General features: G+C 58.4%; 1 protein-coding gene across 1 annotated transcript; it reads right to left on the bottom strand.

The window, feature by feature from the left end:
• Positions 1-2,834: 2,834 nt before the first annotated feature.
• On the bottom strand, positions 2,835-15,284 carry Il4r (interleukin 4 receptor). Its single transcript, XM_090357877.1, has 11 exons — positions 15,195-15,284; positions 10,650-11,005; positions 9,978-10,053; positions 9,653-9,791; positions 9,269-9,420; positions 8,386-8,534; positions 7,702-7,858; positions 6,067-6,166; positions 5,663-5,741; positions 4,884-4,933; positions 2,835-4,485 (listed from the first exon to the last, which is right to left on the bottom strand). Exons 3-11 carry the CDS (start codon positions 10,033-10,035, stop codon positions 3,252-3,254), a joined length of 2,118 nt encoding a protein of 705 aa, XP_090214003.1. The 5' UTR covers positions 10,036-10,053; positions 10,650-11,005; positions 15,195-15,284; the 3' UTR covers positions 2,835-3,251.
• Between the last annotated feature and the right edge of the window lie 1,182 nt (positions 15,285-16,466).

The raw sequence follows: 16,466 nt of genomic DNA, 5'->3' as shown, positions 1-16,466 counted from the left end.
TTCCACACGCACCACTGACTGCTGATCAAAGGACATTAAACCAACAACAGCATTATATCCGTAGGCACTGGTGGTTCACAGCCTGTAATCCTAGCTACCCAGGAAGCTGAGCTTGTGCTTTGACGCGGGTAGAAGAGTTTATGAGACTCTCATCCAATCAGCCAGCCAGAGGAGTCAGAAGTAGAGCTGTAGCTGGTGTTGTAGGATGAAGCAAAAAAAATGAAGCTGAGAGTCAGTGCCCAGGCTCTGAGTTCAAGACACACACACACACACACCATTGCATCTGTAGTATTGAACCCTTAAGCGTATTCTTTCTTGTCATTCTGCATGACCCTGCTTTTCATTGTATTGGGCATCCTAAGTCGTTGGAGATGGTTTGCTTCCACAGAACCAAGTTCTTTGCAAATATAGTGGGCTATAGAAGGGACTTGAATATTTGTGGTTCTGATTACCTGTTGAGGTGTGGGAGCTCTCAGAGGCTGACGATCAACTAGGAGTGATGAGAGCTGTAGGGGAACCAGGGGTGCAGCACAGTGGTAGCCCACTCACCTGGCATGTGCAAAGGTCCCGGGATCTAGCCCTAGTAGTGAAAAAAAATTAGCAAATATTTTGCATGTAACTATGCAGAAGAAAATGTTGGATGAGGCCACTGGGAGACTTTCTGTCTTGCATTTCTTTTTTTCTTTTTTTGCCAGTCCTGTGGCTTGAGCTCGGGGCCTGAGCACTGTCCTTGGACTTTCTCAAGACTAGCGCTCTACCACTTGAGCCACGGCACCACTTCTTTTATTTTTTTCTGTAGATGTGGTACTGAGCAATGGAATCCAGGTCTTCGTGCATGCTAGGCCAGCACTCTACCCGCAGGCCAAACTCCCGGCCCCAGATCTGTCCTTTGAACAACACAACCAGCTGTCCACTTGGGGATGCCATTTGTTTGTTGAGGCAGGATTTATCCCCTCCCTAAGCCCCTGGTCCAGACACCAGGCCGGGATCCATGAAGAAGGAGGTTAGTAGACGCCCAGTGCATTCACCCTTGATTCTCCCCTCAGCTTCACAGCTGCCCAGCACAGGGAGGTAGCGGGCTGGCCAGACACCACACAGCCAGACCCAGAGCAATGCCGACGCCTGTGGCTGGGGGTCTGTGAGAGAGCAGGGGTGATGGAGAGTGGGCGTGGCGGGTGGGGGAGGGGGGTCCTGGCCCAGGGTTCTGGGCTGGACCTGGAGCCCCCGGGGAAGAGGCCGGCGTGAGGCCGGCAGGGGCCACCAGGGGGGCGGCGGGCGCCGGGGAACGGGCCTGGGCTGCGCTCCGATCGCGGGCGGCTGGGTTAGGGGCCCGGGGCGGACTGCACCCCGCGGGCGGGGGTTGTTTTGCTCCCTGGCGCTCTGAATGAACAGCTTTCGTGGGAACGGCCGTCCGAAGGGCTCTGCAGGCGGATGTGCACGGAGGAACCCGCTCGGGAACCGCCCACGAAGGGCTCCGGGCGCGGGGGAGGAGGAGTGGGGGAAGAGTTCCGGGAAAGAGCAGGCTCGATTTCCTCCCCGGCCCCTCCCCAGCTCCTGCTGCACCCCCGCGCGGCGGCACACGTGGGTACCCGGAAAGTTGAAGCAAGGCGAGCATCCACCGCTCCCCCCACCCCCAACCCGCCCTGAGAGGCCTAGGGCTTTGGGGGGAGAGGAACCTCAGAGTCAACGCTGGAGGGGGGCCCAGAGCCCCCCCTGCAGCGCCCCCCACAGCCCCGGGCCCTTCCCGAGGACGCCCGAGCCGAGGCTCGCTGGAGGCTCCCGGCCCCCATCCTGCTGTGGGCTTGTGTGGTCCAGCGCCACCGCGGGGGCTGCTGGGAAACTCCCACCCGCAGCATCTCCCGGCGTCGTGGTCCCCGGGGGCGGGGCCGGCCGAGGCCACGTGCCCGCCGCTCTCCCCCCCCCCTCCTGGGGAGGGCAAGCCAGCTCCCATGAGCTCCTCTCTCCTTCTCACTCCCCAGGTATTTTTTCCTCCCCCTCTCAGCTGAGACAGCTGATAAGACGTCTAAACCGGTTCTGACCCCAACATTGTACAAACTCAGCGGCTTCTGGCCTCACGTGAGGGGCTGCGGCTGGCCTTACTGGGATGTGTGTGGATTGTTGGGCAAGCTACTAAATTGTTTTTAACTTTATTAGCCTAAAATGAATCATTCAGCGGGGATCTCATGATACTGTTTGCGTGCAAACATATAAATGCACGCTGATCAAATCCACTGTCTGCATTACTCTATCCTGGACCCCAGTAAGATGTGGCAGGCCGTCTTGTGTGCCTCAATGTCCAGTAGCCCCCACCCCCACCCCGACACCCCAACCACAGCCTGAATGCCATTCTCCCCAGAAGCCTGGGCGGGGCTGACACCCTGGAGAGAGTCACAGGAGACAGATGCCCAGTTCCTCCCCTTGGCAGGATCTGGCTTGAAGTTGCCAAACAGGAAATGTGTGGTGACAGACATTAAACATTAGCAAAGGCTTCCCGTCTGCGCTCAGTCTGCTTCCTTCAGTCTGCTTCCTCTGGCAGTACCAGGGCCTCTCCTTACTCGAATGGCTTGCTGGGCTATGCTCTACCAACGTCAGCCATCCTGTCAACCCAAGTTCTCCTGGTTCATCGAGGATGGACTTTCACAGACTACTGTGCCCAGGGTTGGCTTTAAACTGCGACCCTCTGGATCTCCGTGTCCTCTGTAACTAGGATGACAGGCGTGAGCTACTGGCACCTGTCCTTGAATGTTCACTGGTGAGACCACAGCTGGCAGACAGCGCCCCTGTGTCCTGGCTCCTCTTTAGGGGAGCTTTGGTGACTTGTGTAATCAGAAGGGGAAATTGATAAAGAACATTTATTGATATAGACTTCTGCCCAGTCCTGCCTCCACCCTCCCCAGAAAACAGACACCAACAGCTTGGTGGAGACGGCCACACACAGACCTTGTTCCACCAGGCCCTGGCTCCAGCGGTGGTGTCTGCCATCTGCTGCCTGCCTGCCACCCTCATCCAGGACAGCTGGCCCTACTGACCTCACTCATTTCCCTGGCTTCCTGTGCTGCCCCGGGGGGCAGTGGGCCAGCCCAGCTCCTGCCTCTGCCTTTTCCTCTGGGGAAGGCCATTGATCAAAGGGCAATCAGGACCCCCCTTTCCTTGGACTTGTTGTGCCAGGCAAGGCTGGGGAAGGGGTGCAACCTCTGGACCCTCAGGGCCTGGCAAAGGCCCGTCCTGGCCTGAGCACCATGGACTGGGGGCTAGGCCACCTCCACGCATGGCGTGCCCCCACAGGCCAGGCCTGCCACCCGGGGGGGCTCACCTGAACTCAGGGTACTGTTAGGGGCAGGCCGGCAGGCCAGAGAAGCCTTCCCCTCCTGAGACACGCCCAAGGGGACTGGGGAGGGGCTCCCCGGAGGTGACACCCCAGCCCCAGAGCAGCAGTCACAGCAGGGCTTGGCCACCCCAGGGCCCTGACCACGCTCTGCCAGGCTGTGGCGCTGCTTCAGGCGGCCACACTGGTGGCAGGTGAGGGCTGAGTACACGATGCCGCTGGCCAGGTCGTCCAGGGGGGACTCAGGCGCCGCGTGGGGCTTCTGCCCGTCCTCTCTCTGGCCCCCAGGTTCCAGGCCAAGGCAGGCTGGGAAGTCATGGGGGTCACTTTCATCCTGGGTGGCCTGAGGGGACTCGAAGGTGAGCAGGGGTTCCAAGGCACAGCCAGGCCTTGGGCTGGGGCAGGGCTTGTAGTCCCCGCCCCCGCTGTGGAACCCAGGCATCCAGGAGACATTGCTGGTTGGGACCCCCGAGAGGGCCTTGTACCCGGCTGGGGCCTGCACCCCCTGCTCCACTGCCTGTGAGAAGTCCCGGTAGCCGCTGGCCGGGATGGCCCCGATCTGCAGAACTTGCTGCCGGAGAATCTGCTCCCAGCTCTCCAGCTCGGCCTGGGGGACAGCAGGGTCCCTTGGCTCCAGGCCCGGGGCCTCCTGCACCCCCGATTGCAGGCAACAGTCACTAAAGCTGCGGTAGGCGGGGTTGTCTGCCACCACCGCGGGCCCTGGGTTGAAGGCCTGGCTGGCCCGGGAAGCAGGAGGCCCCTCTGGGCCTGGAGTGGCCATGCTGTCTGGAGCCTCCAGGAGGTTCAGGAACAGACTCTCAGCCAGCCGGTCCACGACGTCCTGCTGGAAGACTCCCTCGATGTCCTCCTTGGCTGGCACGCACTCGTCCCTTGCCTCCTCTTCTTCTTCCTCCTCTTCTTCCTCCCCTTCTCTCTCGGCCACCGCTGGGGCCTGGCACAGCTCCACGCACTGCACCTCGCTGATGCTTTCGCGCTGATGCTTCAGAACTATCTTATGCACCTCCGTGGGGTACCAGGTCAGCCTGGTGGGGCCAGGGCAGGGCTCATGTCTGGAAGCCTTGGGGAGATTCTGATTCTTCTCCACGCCATGCTCCAGCAGCAGGCACGGCAGGAGCTTGGCCAGACAAGTCTTCCAGCGGCTGCGAAAGCAACATCAGTGAAGAATCAGACTCCTACTCATTCTTCAGAACCCAGCTTGGAATCACCCTGCACTGATGGCTCCACATGGCAGATCCACCTTCCGTATTTATAACTGGTAATCAGGAAGGCTGTTTGCGACTGGGAAGCCCCATGGGGGGGCGCAGAACCTCTATCTTTGGGGTTCTTGGAGCTAGGTCCCCACAAACAGTACAGATCTACTTCACTACACAGGGCGCCCTTCTCGGGATAGTGGGGGGGGGTTGTTGTTGTTTTGCTGGGCTTGGGGCTTGAACTCAGGGGTCTGGGCACTGTCTCTGGGCTGTATCCAGACCTGCCCAGCATGTCCCTCCCCGCAACCTGTCAGGGTGGGGAGCCCCCCTGGGGCCTGGATACTTACGGGCCCTCGGGTCTTTCCTGGGCTGTCCTCGGCTTCTCCCACAGCGACACCTAAACAGAGACAGTGGAGAGACTTATGGGCGCCAGCACAGCGGCTCAGGACTCTGAGCTCCTCCTGCTCCTTTTTGTTGTTATTGTTGGTCGTGGGTCTTGAACTCAGAGCCTGGGCACTGTCCCTGAGCTCTTCAGCTCCAGGCTAGCACTCTACCATGTGGAGCCGCAGCTCTCCTGGTTTTCTGGCAGTTAAATGGAGAGAAGAGTCCCACAGACTTTCCTGTCCAGGCTGGCTTTGAACTGTGATCCTCAGATCTCAGCCTCCTGAGGAGCTAGGATGATAGGTGTGAGCCCCCAGTGTCTGACTTTTCTCCCAGTCTTAACCTAACTCAGCTTTGGGGCTGGCTAGGGGTCATGGACTGGGCCGGGCTGGGCTCTGTCACTTCCCTGGTCCCAGGGAGCTGGCCCAGGGCTGGATCCTTGGGTGAGTGAGGCCCCTCCCCTGGCCCCTCCCACCGCCAGGCCTCAGGAATGATGGGTACTTGAACCCCGCCTATTTGTTACACAGCAACAGCTAACTGATACATAAGTGCAAAACAATGGGGAGACATTAGCACAACGCATTGGCCACCCCCACCCCAGGGGTGACATGGACATGGCGGAGTTGAGAGCCACCCAGGGGTGACCCAGTGCTGGAGGGAACTTGGCAGGAGCTAGGAGGCCTTCTCCCAGCCGGGACAGCTGGAATGCACCTGTCGGTGGCCCTGCACAGCCGAGGGAGCCTACCTGAGAATCCTGGATGATGACAGCCAGAAGGTTGCTGTGGGCGGGGTTGGGGATCTGGTCCCACCACAGATTCTTAATCCTGCACGGTCAGAAAAGGGGCTGCATCAGCCAGAGGAGGCCAGGGCAGGCCAGAGCCCTGCTCGCTGCTGTAAGCACAGCCACAGCCAGTGCCCAATGAGGGGCAACTGCAGTGCCTTGAAACATTGGTCCCCTGCACTGGGGGGGGGTACTCAGCACAGCACCCTGCACCAGGGTACTGAGCCTGAATCCCCACCTCCAAGCATTCCAGTGACCCGGGGGCCCCGCATGGGGTCCTATTTCCCCCCAGGCCCAGACCATGCTGGTGTGTAGTGGCTGCTCAGTTAATGCACATTGAGGTTCAGGGGCCCAGCCAGGATTCTCACCGGACGACACTGAGGTAGCCGACCAGGGCTATGAGCAGGATGAGAAGGCAGGCTATGCCCACACCCCGGGACAGCTGCTGCTCCAGGGACAACAGGGACTCTGCAAGGGAAAGGAGAAGCCTCAGCGACCCCTGGGTGCCCACAACCCGCCGGCCAGGTCTCCCCCTCTCCATGAAGCCCACCTCACAGCACGGCTGGAGCTCAGAGGTCAAGGGTGAGACAGCCTGCCCAGCCGAGCCACCCAAGACAAGCCCGGAGACCTCAGCTGTGTCTTGGGGCTGTGAATGCTGTGTCTCCCGGGCGGGCATGGGTCGCGTGACCTTACCCACAGACTGTGCACCATGGCGTCCCCTCTGCCACGACGCCATCCTGTCCCCTCTACCCCTTGCATGCCACCCCTGGTGTGATAACCAAAGGAATTGGAAAAATCTTGCCTCTTGATTATGTCACCGCTGGGGGCGGGGCCTGACGGAACAATCCAGTAAAATGGGGAAGGTAAGCAAGAATCACAGGGAAAATAGAGGGAAAAAAAAACCATATAGAGGAGGGGAAAAGGCCTCACCCTATGCAGATGTCTGGGTGCTGGGGGAGCTGGGAGATTATATAGATATATATATCTGGGAGACTGTATCTGTGCCTCAGTTAAATATATCATGACAGGTTATTACTCTGGAACTTGAGCTCACAGCCTGGTCAACACTCTTAGAGGTCACACCCAAGGCTGGGGCTCTACCATTTGGGACATGGGACATGCCTCTAGTTCTGTCTGGTGGGGGTGGGTGGGGGGAGATCCTGGGTCTTGAACTCAGGGCCTGGGCGCTGTCCCTGAGCTCTTCAGCTCAAGGATAGCACTCTACCACTTTGTGCCACAGCATCACTTTCTGGTTTTCTGGCTGTTTATTGGAGATGAGAGTCTCATGGCCTTTCGTGCCTGGCTGCATTCCAGCTGCGATCCTCGGATCTCAGTCTCCTGAGTAGCCAGGGTGACAGGCGTGAAAGCCTCCAGCGCCCAGCTAACGTTTTCACTTTTACTCTTTGTGGTATAGGGGTTTGAGCTCAGGGCCTCAGACTTGCAAGGCAGACTCTACCACTTGAGCCACATCCCCGGTCCCCCCTTTTTTAGGACAGGGTTCTCTATTTTTCCCTCAGAGACTTCGATCCTCTTATGCCTCCCAAGGTGGGTTGAGATTACAGGCGTGTACCATCATTCTCTCCCCCCTCCCCCTCCCATTTTATTTCCTCCTCCCGATCGGAATCTACCCGATTCCTTCCCCGCTTCCATCTCTGTCATTCAGAACATCAGCTCTCCTCACCACTGGCTCCCCAGTGTCCAGCTCCCGCAAAGTGCCAGTCACATTAGAGCCACTCAAAACACTCATCCAAGCAACCATGGGGCGCCTGGCATGTCACATCTGGTCAAGCCTGACCCTGTGTCTGTCTGTCACTGCGCTCCAGAAGTGCAGGGATTACAAGTATGTGCTACCACGCCAGGTCCACGGGGAATTCTCCCACTCACCTGAGAGGGAGGTAAAAACTCAGAGATGCGGCCAGGGGTAGCTTCTGGCTATACAGGAAGAGTGGGGTGCAGAGACTGCGGGGGTGTGGAGTCCCCCCCGCCCCGGCTCCAGTACTTACTACTTTTCCACGTGACACTGGGGCTCCACTCACTCCAGGTGCCCTGTAAGCTGGTGGACAGGGATCTCACCCGTGCCCTGTAGGACAGCTCGGGCTTCAGATTGCTGGCTGACAGGCGAAGCTCGAGATTCGTGTAGGTCACATTGTAGATTGCAAACTGGTGGGAGACAGGGGGTGTCCGTATGCCAGTCTCAGGGAGCCAGGCCCAGGCTCTGCAGACCACTGCCCCTAGATAACCAATGGGGTCTTTCACAGCGGGGTGGGACTGCCTGGCCTGCACTCTCTCTCCTCTCTTTCTCTCTCTTCCTTATTTTTCTGGTGGCACCGGAGCTTGAACTCAGAGCCTCACACTTGCCAAGCAGACACTTTACCCCTGCACCCAGCTCCTTGGTTGTTTTGCTTTAGATGTGTGTGGAGAGGGTCTTTAAGGTTTGGCCACAGAGGGACCTGCTCGTGTCTAGGTATCCTGTTCAGCTGGAATGTCAGGCACAGGCCTAGCTGGTGGGGTGAGATGGGGTCTCTAACGTGAGATAAACAACCTTCCAGGGCAGGGAGCCAGCATAAATCTCTTCCCCCACACTGTTAGTGCCAGGCATTCTGTCACAGCCACGGACAAGCGGGACTTCCCCGGGATAGGTCTCCATTCCCCAGTTCCTGGGCAGCCCGAATCCCTGCCCTGCTTACCTGCGCTGGGTCGTCCAATTCAGAGACATTGACCAGGTAGAAGAGATTCTGCAGTAAGTTTTCAGGAGGGTAGGGATTTCTCCATTTCACCACCCATGTGTGGGAGACATTGGCGTGAACCGTGACGTCCTCTGGAGCCCTGGGTTTCACTGTGGGGAGGAGCTGTCACCCCAGTGGAGTGGACCCCGCATCCGGCCCTGCCTGAGATCTACAGGCCTTCCAGAATGTTCTGTGTGATCTCCATGAAACATAAAGGCCCAGAGCCACGACAGAATACCACCACCCTGTGCTGGGAGGGGACCGTGTGTGTGTGTGTGTGTGTGTGTGTGTGTGTGTGTGTGTGTGTGTGTGTGTGTCCTGGGGTTTAAACTCGGGGCTCAAGGCCAGTGCTCAACCACTTGAGCCACACTGCCACTTTTTGATTCTCAATTAGAGATAAAGAGTCTCACAGATTTTAGTGCCTGGGCTGGCTTTGAACTGTGATCCTCTCAGCTCTCAGCCTCCTGAGTAGCTGGGATGATAGGTTCGAGCCACAGGTGCATGGCTAGACTTGTCTACATTTTGGGAAATGTCAGCATAGCAAGTCTGTTAAAAATCAGTGCGCAAAGGGAAGTCTTTTTTTTTTTTTTTTTTAACCTTCTTCCCTTCCTCTCTGTCTCTGGGGCTCTATTGCTGTGTGACCTAAGGCCGGTTGCCAGCCATCTCTGGGCTCAGTGGTCGGCCTTGCACTACCACTCGGACCACCCCAGGTAAGTTGGGGGTCTGGTTCCAAGGGTGCAGCCCCCGCCCCAGCCAGCACCAGGTCCTGGGTTCAACTCCCACAACTGCCAAGAACAATGATGAGTAAACGTTAGCTGGTGGGCCTGCCCGGCCTGGAACTCACCGTAGTCGCTGGGGGTAAAGGAGCCAGCCCACAGCAGCTGCTGTCCAGCCCACAGGTCCAGCCGGAAGGTATCACCGAACAACGGCTGGTCTGTGTGCATATGGCATGAGCACACGGCGTCGGCCACGTTTTCGGGGATACAGGTCTGGTTCCTGCAGACACAGGGGGGTGTGAGGAGGGGCTCTGCTGCTCCCCGATTTGCTCTGATGTGCTTGTTCTTTTTGCACACTCCTATCTGTGTTCATCCAGTGTGGCTCCCTGAGCCTCAGAGCCCATTATCACCGCACCCTGCCCATACCCCATGTGGCTTGCAAGCCACGCGCGAGCCACGGGCAGTGTGCCACGGGGTCCAGGCGTGCCAGGGAGATCCGTGGGCACACTTACTCAAAAAACTCGAAGGGGAGCCAGTAGTCCAGGCGTAGCTGGGCACTGCAGTTGAGAGGACGAGCCAGCCTCCACTCGCAGGTGGAGACGCTCAGGTAATCGGAGAAGCAGGCGGGCGGGCCCAGGACCTGGATGCACCCTGTGGGGAACAGCGTGAGGCCTGAGCTGTGGCCTGGACAGCCCGGGCAAGCACCCACCCGGGCAAGCCAGCCTAGAGGGGAGCAGCAGCCATGCTGAGGACTTCGGTTTGATTCACCGATCACCCCCAGGATCCTGGCATGGCATCGGTGGTCAGTAACCGAGTGACTGGCAGGTGGTGACTTACCAGTGCCCGCGGCCCACATCAGAACAAGGCAGCTCACTAAGAGCAGCGGCTGCCCCATGGGGAGACTGGAAGGTGCCTGTAGAGAGAAAGGGGCAGGTTCAAGTCCACCCTGGCTCTTGCTAGCTGCAGCTAGGTTATGCATCCCCTCAGAGTGCCTGGGGTTCGAATCTTGGGGATCAATTCTGTAGGTTGCTTCTCTTGTCTCCAACATCAGCAAGTAAGCTGGAGCATCAGTGGGTCAACTTGACCCTGGGGTACAGACAGCAAAGACAGAAAGTCCTGAAGGCACACACCTTTCCAACTTCTCCACATCCAAGGGCAGAGACACCTGGGCCGGTGGCTCACACGTGTAATCCCAGCTACTCTGATGTGAGGATTCAAAGCCAGCCCGGGTAGCAAGGTCTGGGAGACTCTTATCTCCAGTGAACCACCAAGAAGCTGGAAGTGGAGAGGAGGAGGAGGAGGAGGAGCAGGAGGAGGAGGAGGAGGAGGAGGAGGAGGAGGAGGAGGAGCAAATGCAGACTGAGCTCCTGGGATGGAGTGGGATGTGAGGATTATGGCTTCATTGGATAGAGGTAAACAGAAGGCTAGAGAGAGGGAGTGATGGAAGCAGGCAACTGCATTACGGTGTCACTGCTCTGTAGGCTCTCTTTACAGAGGAAGGCCATTCACCCTCGGTCACATCCAGATAGGATCGTGTCTTTCCCTGGTTTCTTCCAGGGGGCGGGAGGTGAATGGAGAATTTGAAAGCTGCAGGGTAGCGAAGGCTCGGGTTTAGAGCTGTGCCAGGCTACATAGCATCTGTCCAGTCTTCATAATGTACTGCTCTTCCTCTTGCACTCCTACAGGACAGCTAGACTGGGCTGGCAGGAGTCCAGAAAAACACTGCTCCCAGTTGCGTTTCCCAGAAATGGCTGCTTGGTGTAGCCAGCTAGAAACCCAGTCTTGTCTGCTCACCCCTGACCAACCCGGCTGGTGACCCCAGCTGCTCAGGAGGCAGGAGGACCTCAGGCCGAGGTGGGGCCTCTCTGAAAAAGAATGAAAGCAGAAAGGGCTTAGAGCACCCCTGACTGGCAACCACAAGGCCCTGAGTTCAAATCCTAGTATCACCAGACACAGAAAAGGCTACTGCAGGATGCTGGCCAGCCCTGGGGCTCACCGCAGGGCTGGAAGGAAGGCTGTTTAAGGCCGAGGAACGGGTATGGGGGTTAGCACCAAGGTCTGGAAGAGCCATTTGACCAGCTCCTCCAGGACCCCAGAAGCAGAACCCATCTCTAGAAGATTCTAGAGCCAGATGACATCTATTTATTGTCCAGAATCCCAGCTGGACTCCCTGCCCTATCCCTGTGGCCAGCGTGCAGTGGGGTCCCCCGGGGGAGTTACAGCTGGCCTGCTGTGTGTGGATGCCTGAGGAAGGCTGAGATTGGTGGGGGGGCACTCAGGCCTCCGCCTGGAATGTTCTACCACCTGCCACTGGGGAAACACTGGCCTGGATCCAGGTCCTGGCTGGGACCAAGCCTGGTCACTGATTAGATCTGGGTTCTAATCACAGTGGCTCCCTGTGGCCAAAATCTCCTGTGGCCCTTGTGTGGCCCCCTGGCCTCCGTTTACCCAGGGTGTGTGGAGCTTTTTGGGGGAGGGGAATCTCATAGACACAGCCTGCATCACCCTCGTTTCAGGGATGGCGACACCGAGGTCCAGAGAGGTTCAGAAAGCTGCCTGCGGGTGTACAGCCAGGCATGGACATGGTGGGAATTCAAACTCAGGTCTCTGGCTGGGGCCGTTGGCCCCAAAGCTAGCACAGGGGGAGCAGGAAGCCAGCTCTGTGGCTGCCTGCCTTGGACTTTGGCCCCTGGCACCAGAGCCAGCAGCAGGCCGGTGAGCGAGTGAGGGAGTGAGCGGGCAAAGTTAAAGTGCCAGACCCTGCCCTGTCTGCAGGGGGTGGGGAGATAGCTGGGGGAGGAGGGCTCCAGCTGGGAGCCCCCCCCCACCCCTGCGAGCCAGCTGGAGTCCACTCAGAACCCCGGGGGCTCTCTCTCACAGGAGGATGGGGGCAGCCTCTGGCCCACCCCTGACAGGTGACCTCGGCCACTCCTGTTGTCCCGCTCACAGCATGCTGACCCACCCTGGTTGCCATGGTGATGAGAAGAACAGAAGGCAGGCCCTCACCACCTGCCCCCAAGCTGCCGAGCCACAGAAGGTGCCAGAAGTCCTTCCAGTCCCGAGGTCCCCTCCTTCCCTAGACCTGAGGGGAGGTGGCAGTCACCCCAGTCTCCTCAGGAAAACTGGTGGATCACGCCTGTCATCCTAGCTACTCAGGTGGCTGAGATGTGAGGATGAAGGTTCAAAGCCAGCTGGGGCAGCAAAGTCTGCAGGATCTTTAGCTCCACTTGACCACCAGAAAACTGGAAGTGGTGCTACTGTGGCTCAAAGTGGTAGCAAAGTGAGTAGAAGAGAGCTCAGGGACAACTCCCAGCCCCCGAGTTCAACATCCATAACTGACAGAGAGCCAGCATTGAGGGGAAAAAAAAAAAAAAAAAAAAGCTAAAGGACAGTGTTCAGCCTCTGAGTTCAAACCCTAGGGATATTATAGAGAACACTATTAGATTTGTTACTTTTATTTGGATTTGCACCAAGCTTTTGGTTCCTAAGACCAACGGAGCAGCTCGCACACGACAAAAAAAGACTTCATCACCTTAATAAGTTATATTCACTGTGAAATGTTTATATAACACCCCAACACTCTTTCAACAACTCTTGAGAAACCAACGGAAAATTACAAATGATTTATCTGGCAGTGAATGATTGCAACTCTTCCCCATGGGGTAGGAGCCAAAGCAGTATCCAAAAGGAAAAATCACAGCCATTTTCCCCTAAGTCCGTGTATTGCAAAACAAACAAGACTGAAACATGTGTGAGCCTAGAATCAGAAATCTCAGCACGGAAGGCCCTCTCTTTCCTGCCGCTCCCCACACCTGCAGTTTGCTTCTGTTTCATGATTTTGCTGACACAGTCTGACTGTATGAACAGAAATACGAACATTGCCACCCGCCCCCACCCCCAAGTATAACTGTATGAACAGAGTTGGGAAACCTTTGAGAGAGGTGGAGAGAGATGGCCGCTCCCTCCAAGAGACAGAAAACAGAAGTTCAGGAATGCTATTTCAGCTCAACCTCGGGGACGTTCATCCTCCCTAGAGGTGTTCAGCGGAGCCAGAGCAGCTTCTGGACACTTCTGGAGCTGCCCCAGGAAGCCATATGGGAGGAAGTGGAGGCCTACACTTGGATCACTGAAAGAGTGCCCAGCCCAGCACCCCACTGTCTTTTCTCCCCAGAGAAGTTTCATTTCCTCTTCTGAAAGAGGCAGGATACACGCGTGTGTGTGTATGTGTGTGCACACGCGCGCACACACACACATGCACATACACATATGCACATCCTGGTGACTCCAGGAAAACCTCAGGCCACCTCAAGTTCTCCAATCAAGAGGTTACCGTTTTGGTAAGCTTTCCTCCCCAAGCCAAGAGCTCGGAACTAGTGAATGTACAAGATTCACAGCCCTGGACAGAAAGGAGTCTCTCCAATCTCCACCACCCCTCAGCCTCAGTTTCCCCTTGGGCCACCCCCTAACCTGCCTGGGGTGAGAGGGAGACAACTATCATGAAGCTAGCAGAAAGATCCTTGGGCTACAGATACCCAAACAAGCATTGCAGGACCAGAGGCCACGGCTCAGAGCTGTGAACCCCCTTGGATGCAATCGGGGCTGCCCATGAAGGAGAAGGCCTCAGGCTCCTTACCCTGAGCCAGGGGCAAACTGAGAAGGCAGGAGATTGACCTTTATTTACAAAAAGAAAAGTGACTCCCTCTCAACCAACCAACCCGGCTGGGTGCAGCGAGTCTTACCTCCCCGCCGGGTGGAAGGCAGAGACAGGACAATCACAACGCAAGGCCAGCTTGGACAACGGTCAGGAGGCACTAACTGAAAAAGAAGGAAAGCAGAGTGCGGCCTAAAGGTGTGGCTCCAGGGCCAGGGCATCTGTCTAGCAAGTGTGAGGTTCTGAGTTCACCACTGACTGTCACAACAAACCGACCGATGACTAACTTAAAAAAGAAAAAATTATTCCACATTCCATTTTGGAAATGCAAGCCACGGAGGCCTCTGGGGCTCTGTCTTCTGGAAGCAGGCAAGGCCAGCGAGGGGACGGTGCCAGGGGCCCCTGTGGACACTGCAGATGCCGCAGCCCAGGAAGAGCAGCGCTCAAGACCTGCCGGTCAGTGAGTCACTGTCACTGCGTCCTCCTGAGGACTGGTGTGGCACTGGGCCTCCGGTGGGGGCTTTCCTCCCTTCCTCCCTCCTCCACCGGGCGTGGACTGGGAGGGCAAGTGTGGCCTTGGGTCCCCATGGCTGGGGGCAGCAGCGGGGCGGGGAGTTTTGGGGTGACACCGTCCAGAAAGGCTCCCCAGAACCCATCCTGGCTTCTCAGCCCAAGCTGCCGCTTCCCGTCCGTGCCTCAGTTTCCAGATCTTGTGCCCAAGTCCCCAAGGCCTTGGGAAGGCTCTAGAATCTCCTTCCTCTGTGGGCCACCGTGGCTGGACGTAAGCCCCAGCCTCCGTTTCCCCGTGAGAATGTAGGATGGGGAGGGGTGAGCCCAGGAATTCTGGGGTTCCCGGAGGAGGGGCGGGGCGGGGGGCCCGTCGGGGGCCCGGGCTGAACCCCGGCAGGACGGCGGGGCCCCCCGGCCGGCCCGGCTCTCCTGGACGCGGGGGTTGATTTTGTTTTTCGAATCGGAATGCAGGGTTCCTGGTTTCCCCGCCTGTGAACGCCGGGAAGGAGCCTGGGCGGCTCCATTTTCGGAAATTCCCGGGGAGAACTCGGGGGTCCGGGCGGCCCCCGCGAACACGAGGGGGGCGGCCACGCTCCCGGGGCGCACAGGCCGAGCCGGACCGGACACCGGGGGTCCCGGGCGCAGCCCCTGCGCCGCCCCGGCCTCGATCCGCCCCCCCAACCCCGCCGCACCGCCCTCCGCGGCCGCGGGGACACAGCCTCGGCCGGACCCCCGCACCCCGAAAACCCGGATCCGGAGCCCCGCGGCCCGCACGGGGCCCGGCGCTGCCCGTGACCCCGCCCTCGGCCTGCGGACCCCGGACCCCCGCCCGCCTCCAGCCACCATCCAGGACGACGAGCCCACCACGACCCGACCCGGCCCGCGGACCCTACCTGCGGGATCCGGCCCCATCCGCCGGCGACGGACCCGGAGGGGACCCGGCCGCCGACCGTGCCGGGGCTTTCCTGCCTCGGGGCCCCGCCCACCGCCGCGGGCCCCGCCCACCGCCGCGGGCCCCGCCCACCGCCGCGGGCCCCGCCCCCCCTCCTCCCCCGCCCGCTCACTTCCTCGAGCCACGCGGGCGCCAGCCTCTTTGCATGCGCTATCTCTTTCCCTTTTCCCACAGGCCCCGCCCTGGTGGCTTTGATTTGCATACCCCGCCCTCGTCTCCACGGTCGAGCTCGAGGCCCCGCCCCCTCATTTGCATGCATCCCTCCGCCCCTCCCGACCACCTGGCGCTGAGCTGGCTCAGCTGTGATCTGAGTGATGGAGAAATGGTCTTCGTCCAGGGTGACTCACGCGCACACACACACACACACACACCACTTTCACAGAGGGGGTCCCAGCCATCCGGCCCTCTTCCCCACACGCTCAAAACGCCATTGCTCACAGCCTTGGGGTTCCCAGGGCGCCCCTTGGCCTTGCGGAGAGTTACACGTGGGGAAACTGAGGCAGGCGCTCAGAATCATGCATCAGGTATAAGGGACGGAGCTGAGGTCGGAACCGAGGCTCCATAGACACCAGGGAAGAGTTTTGGAAGAAACACACCGTGGAGATCTGAACAGTTCAACCCTGAAATGTTAGCCAAGTGAAAGGGGATGAAAATCTGAACCCCGTTTGCTTGGTTGTGAAAGCAGGATGAGTTCAGCAGTGACAGGACAGGATCTGGGAAGGGTGGGAAGGAGGGCAGGCAGGAGTTACAGGAATTCTTAGTGTGCTTTGTGTAACATTCCTGTAAGTCTGAGGTTAGGTCAGAATCGACGGGAGAGCACACAGGGCCTGTGGTCCCACAACAGGCGAGGTACTGGAAGTGTATTGCTCAGTGGGCCAGCCCTCATTGGTGGTGAACTCCGCCAGCCGTTGCAAGAGGTCCCCAAATCTCTATCTTTTATCCAGGGGTCAATATATGATAAGCTCAGCCACATTAAAGCACAGCCTTGGTTTTTGGTGGTGGTGGTGGTGGTGGCCGTGGCAGTGATGCGGCCTGGGTGTTGTCCCTGAGCATTTTCTGCTCAAGGCTAGTGCTCTACCATTTGAGCCACAACACCACTTCCAGTTATCTGGTGGTCAATTGAAGATAGGAATCTTACAGGGATGTTTCTTCCTGGGATGGCTTTGAACCATGATCCTCAGATCTCAGTCTCTTGAGTACGCAAAAAAAAAAG

Source organism: Megascapheus bottae, chromosome 25 (genome assembly GCF_031878675.1).
Source record: "Megascapheus bottae isolate mThoBot1 chromosome 25, mThoBot2.hap1, whole genome shotgun sequence".
Taxonomy (NCBI): Eukaryota; Metazoa; Chordata; class Mammalia; order Rodentia; family Geomyidae; genus Megascapheus; species Megascapheus bottae.
Note: the sequence above shows the minus strand (reverse complement) of the source record. Positions and strands in the feature narration are given on the sequence as shown.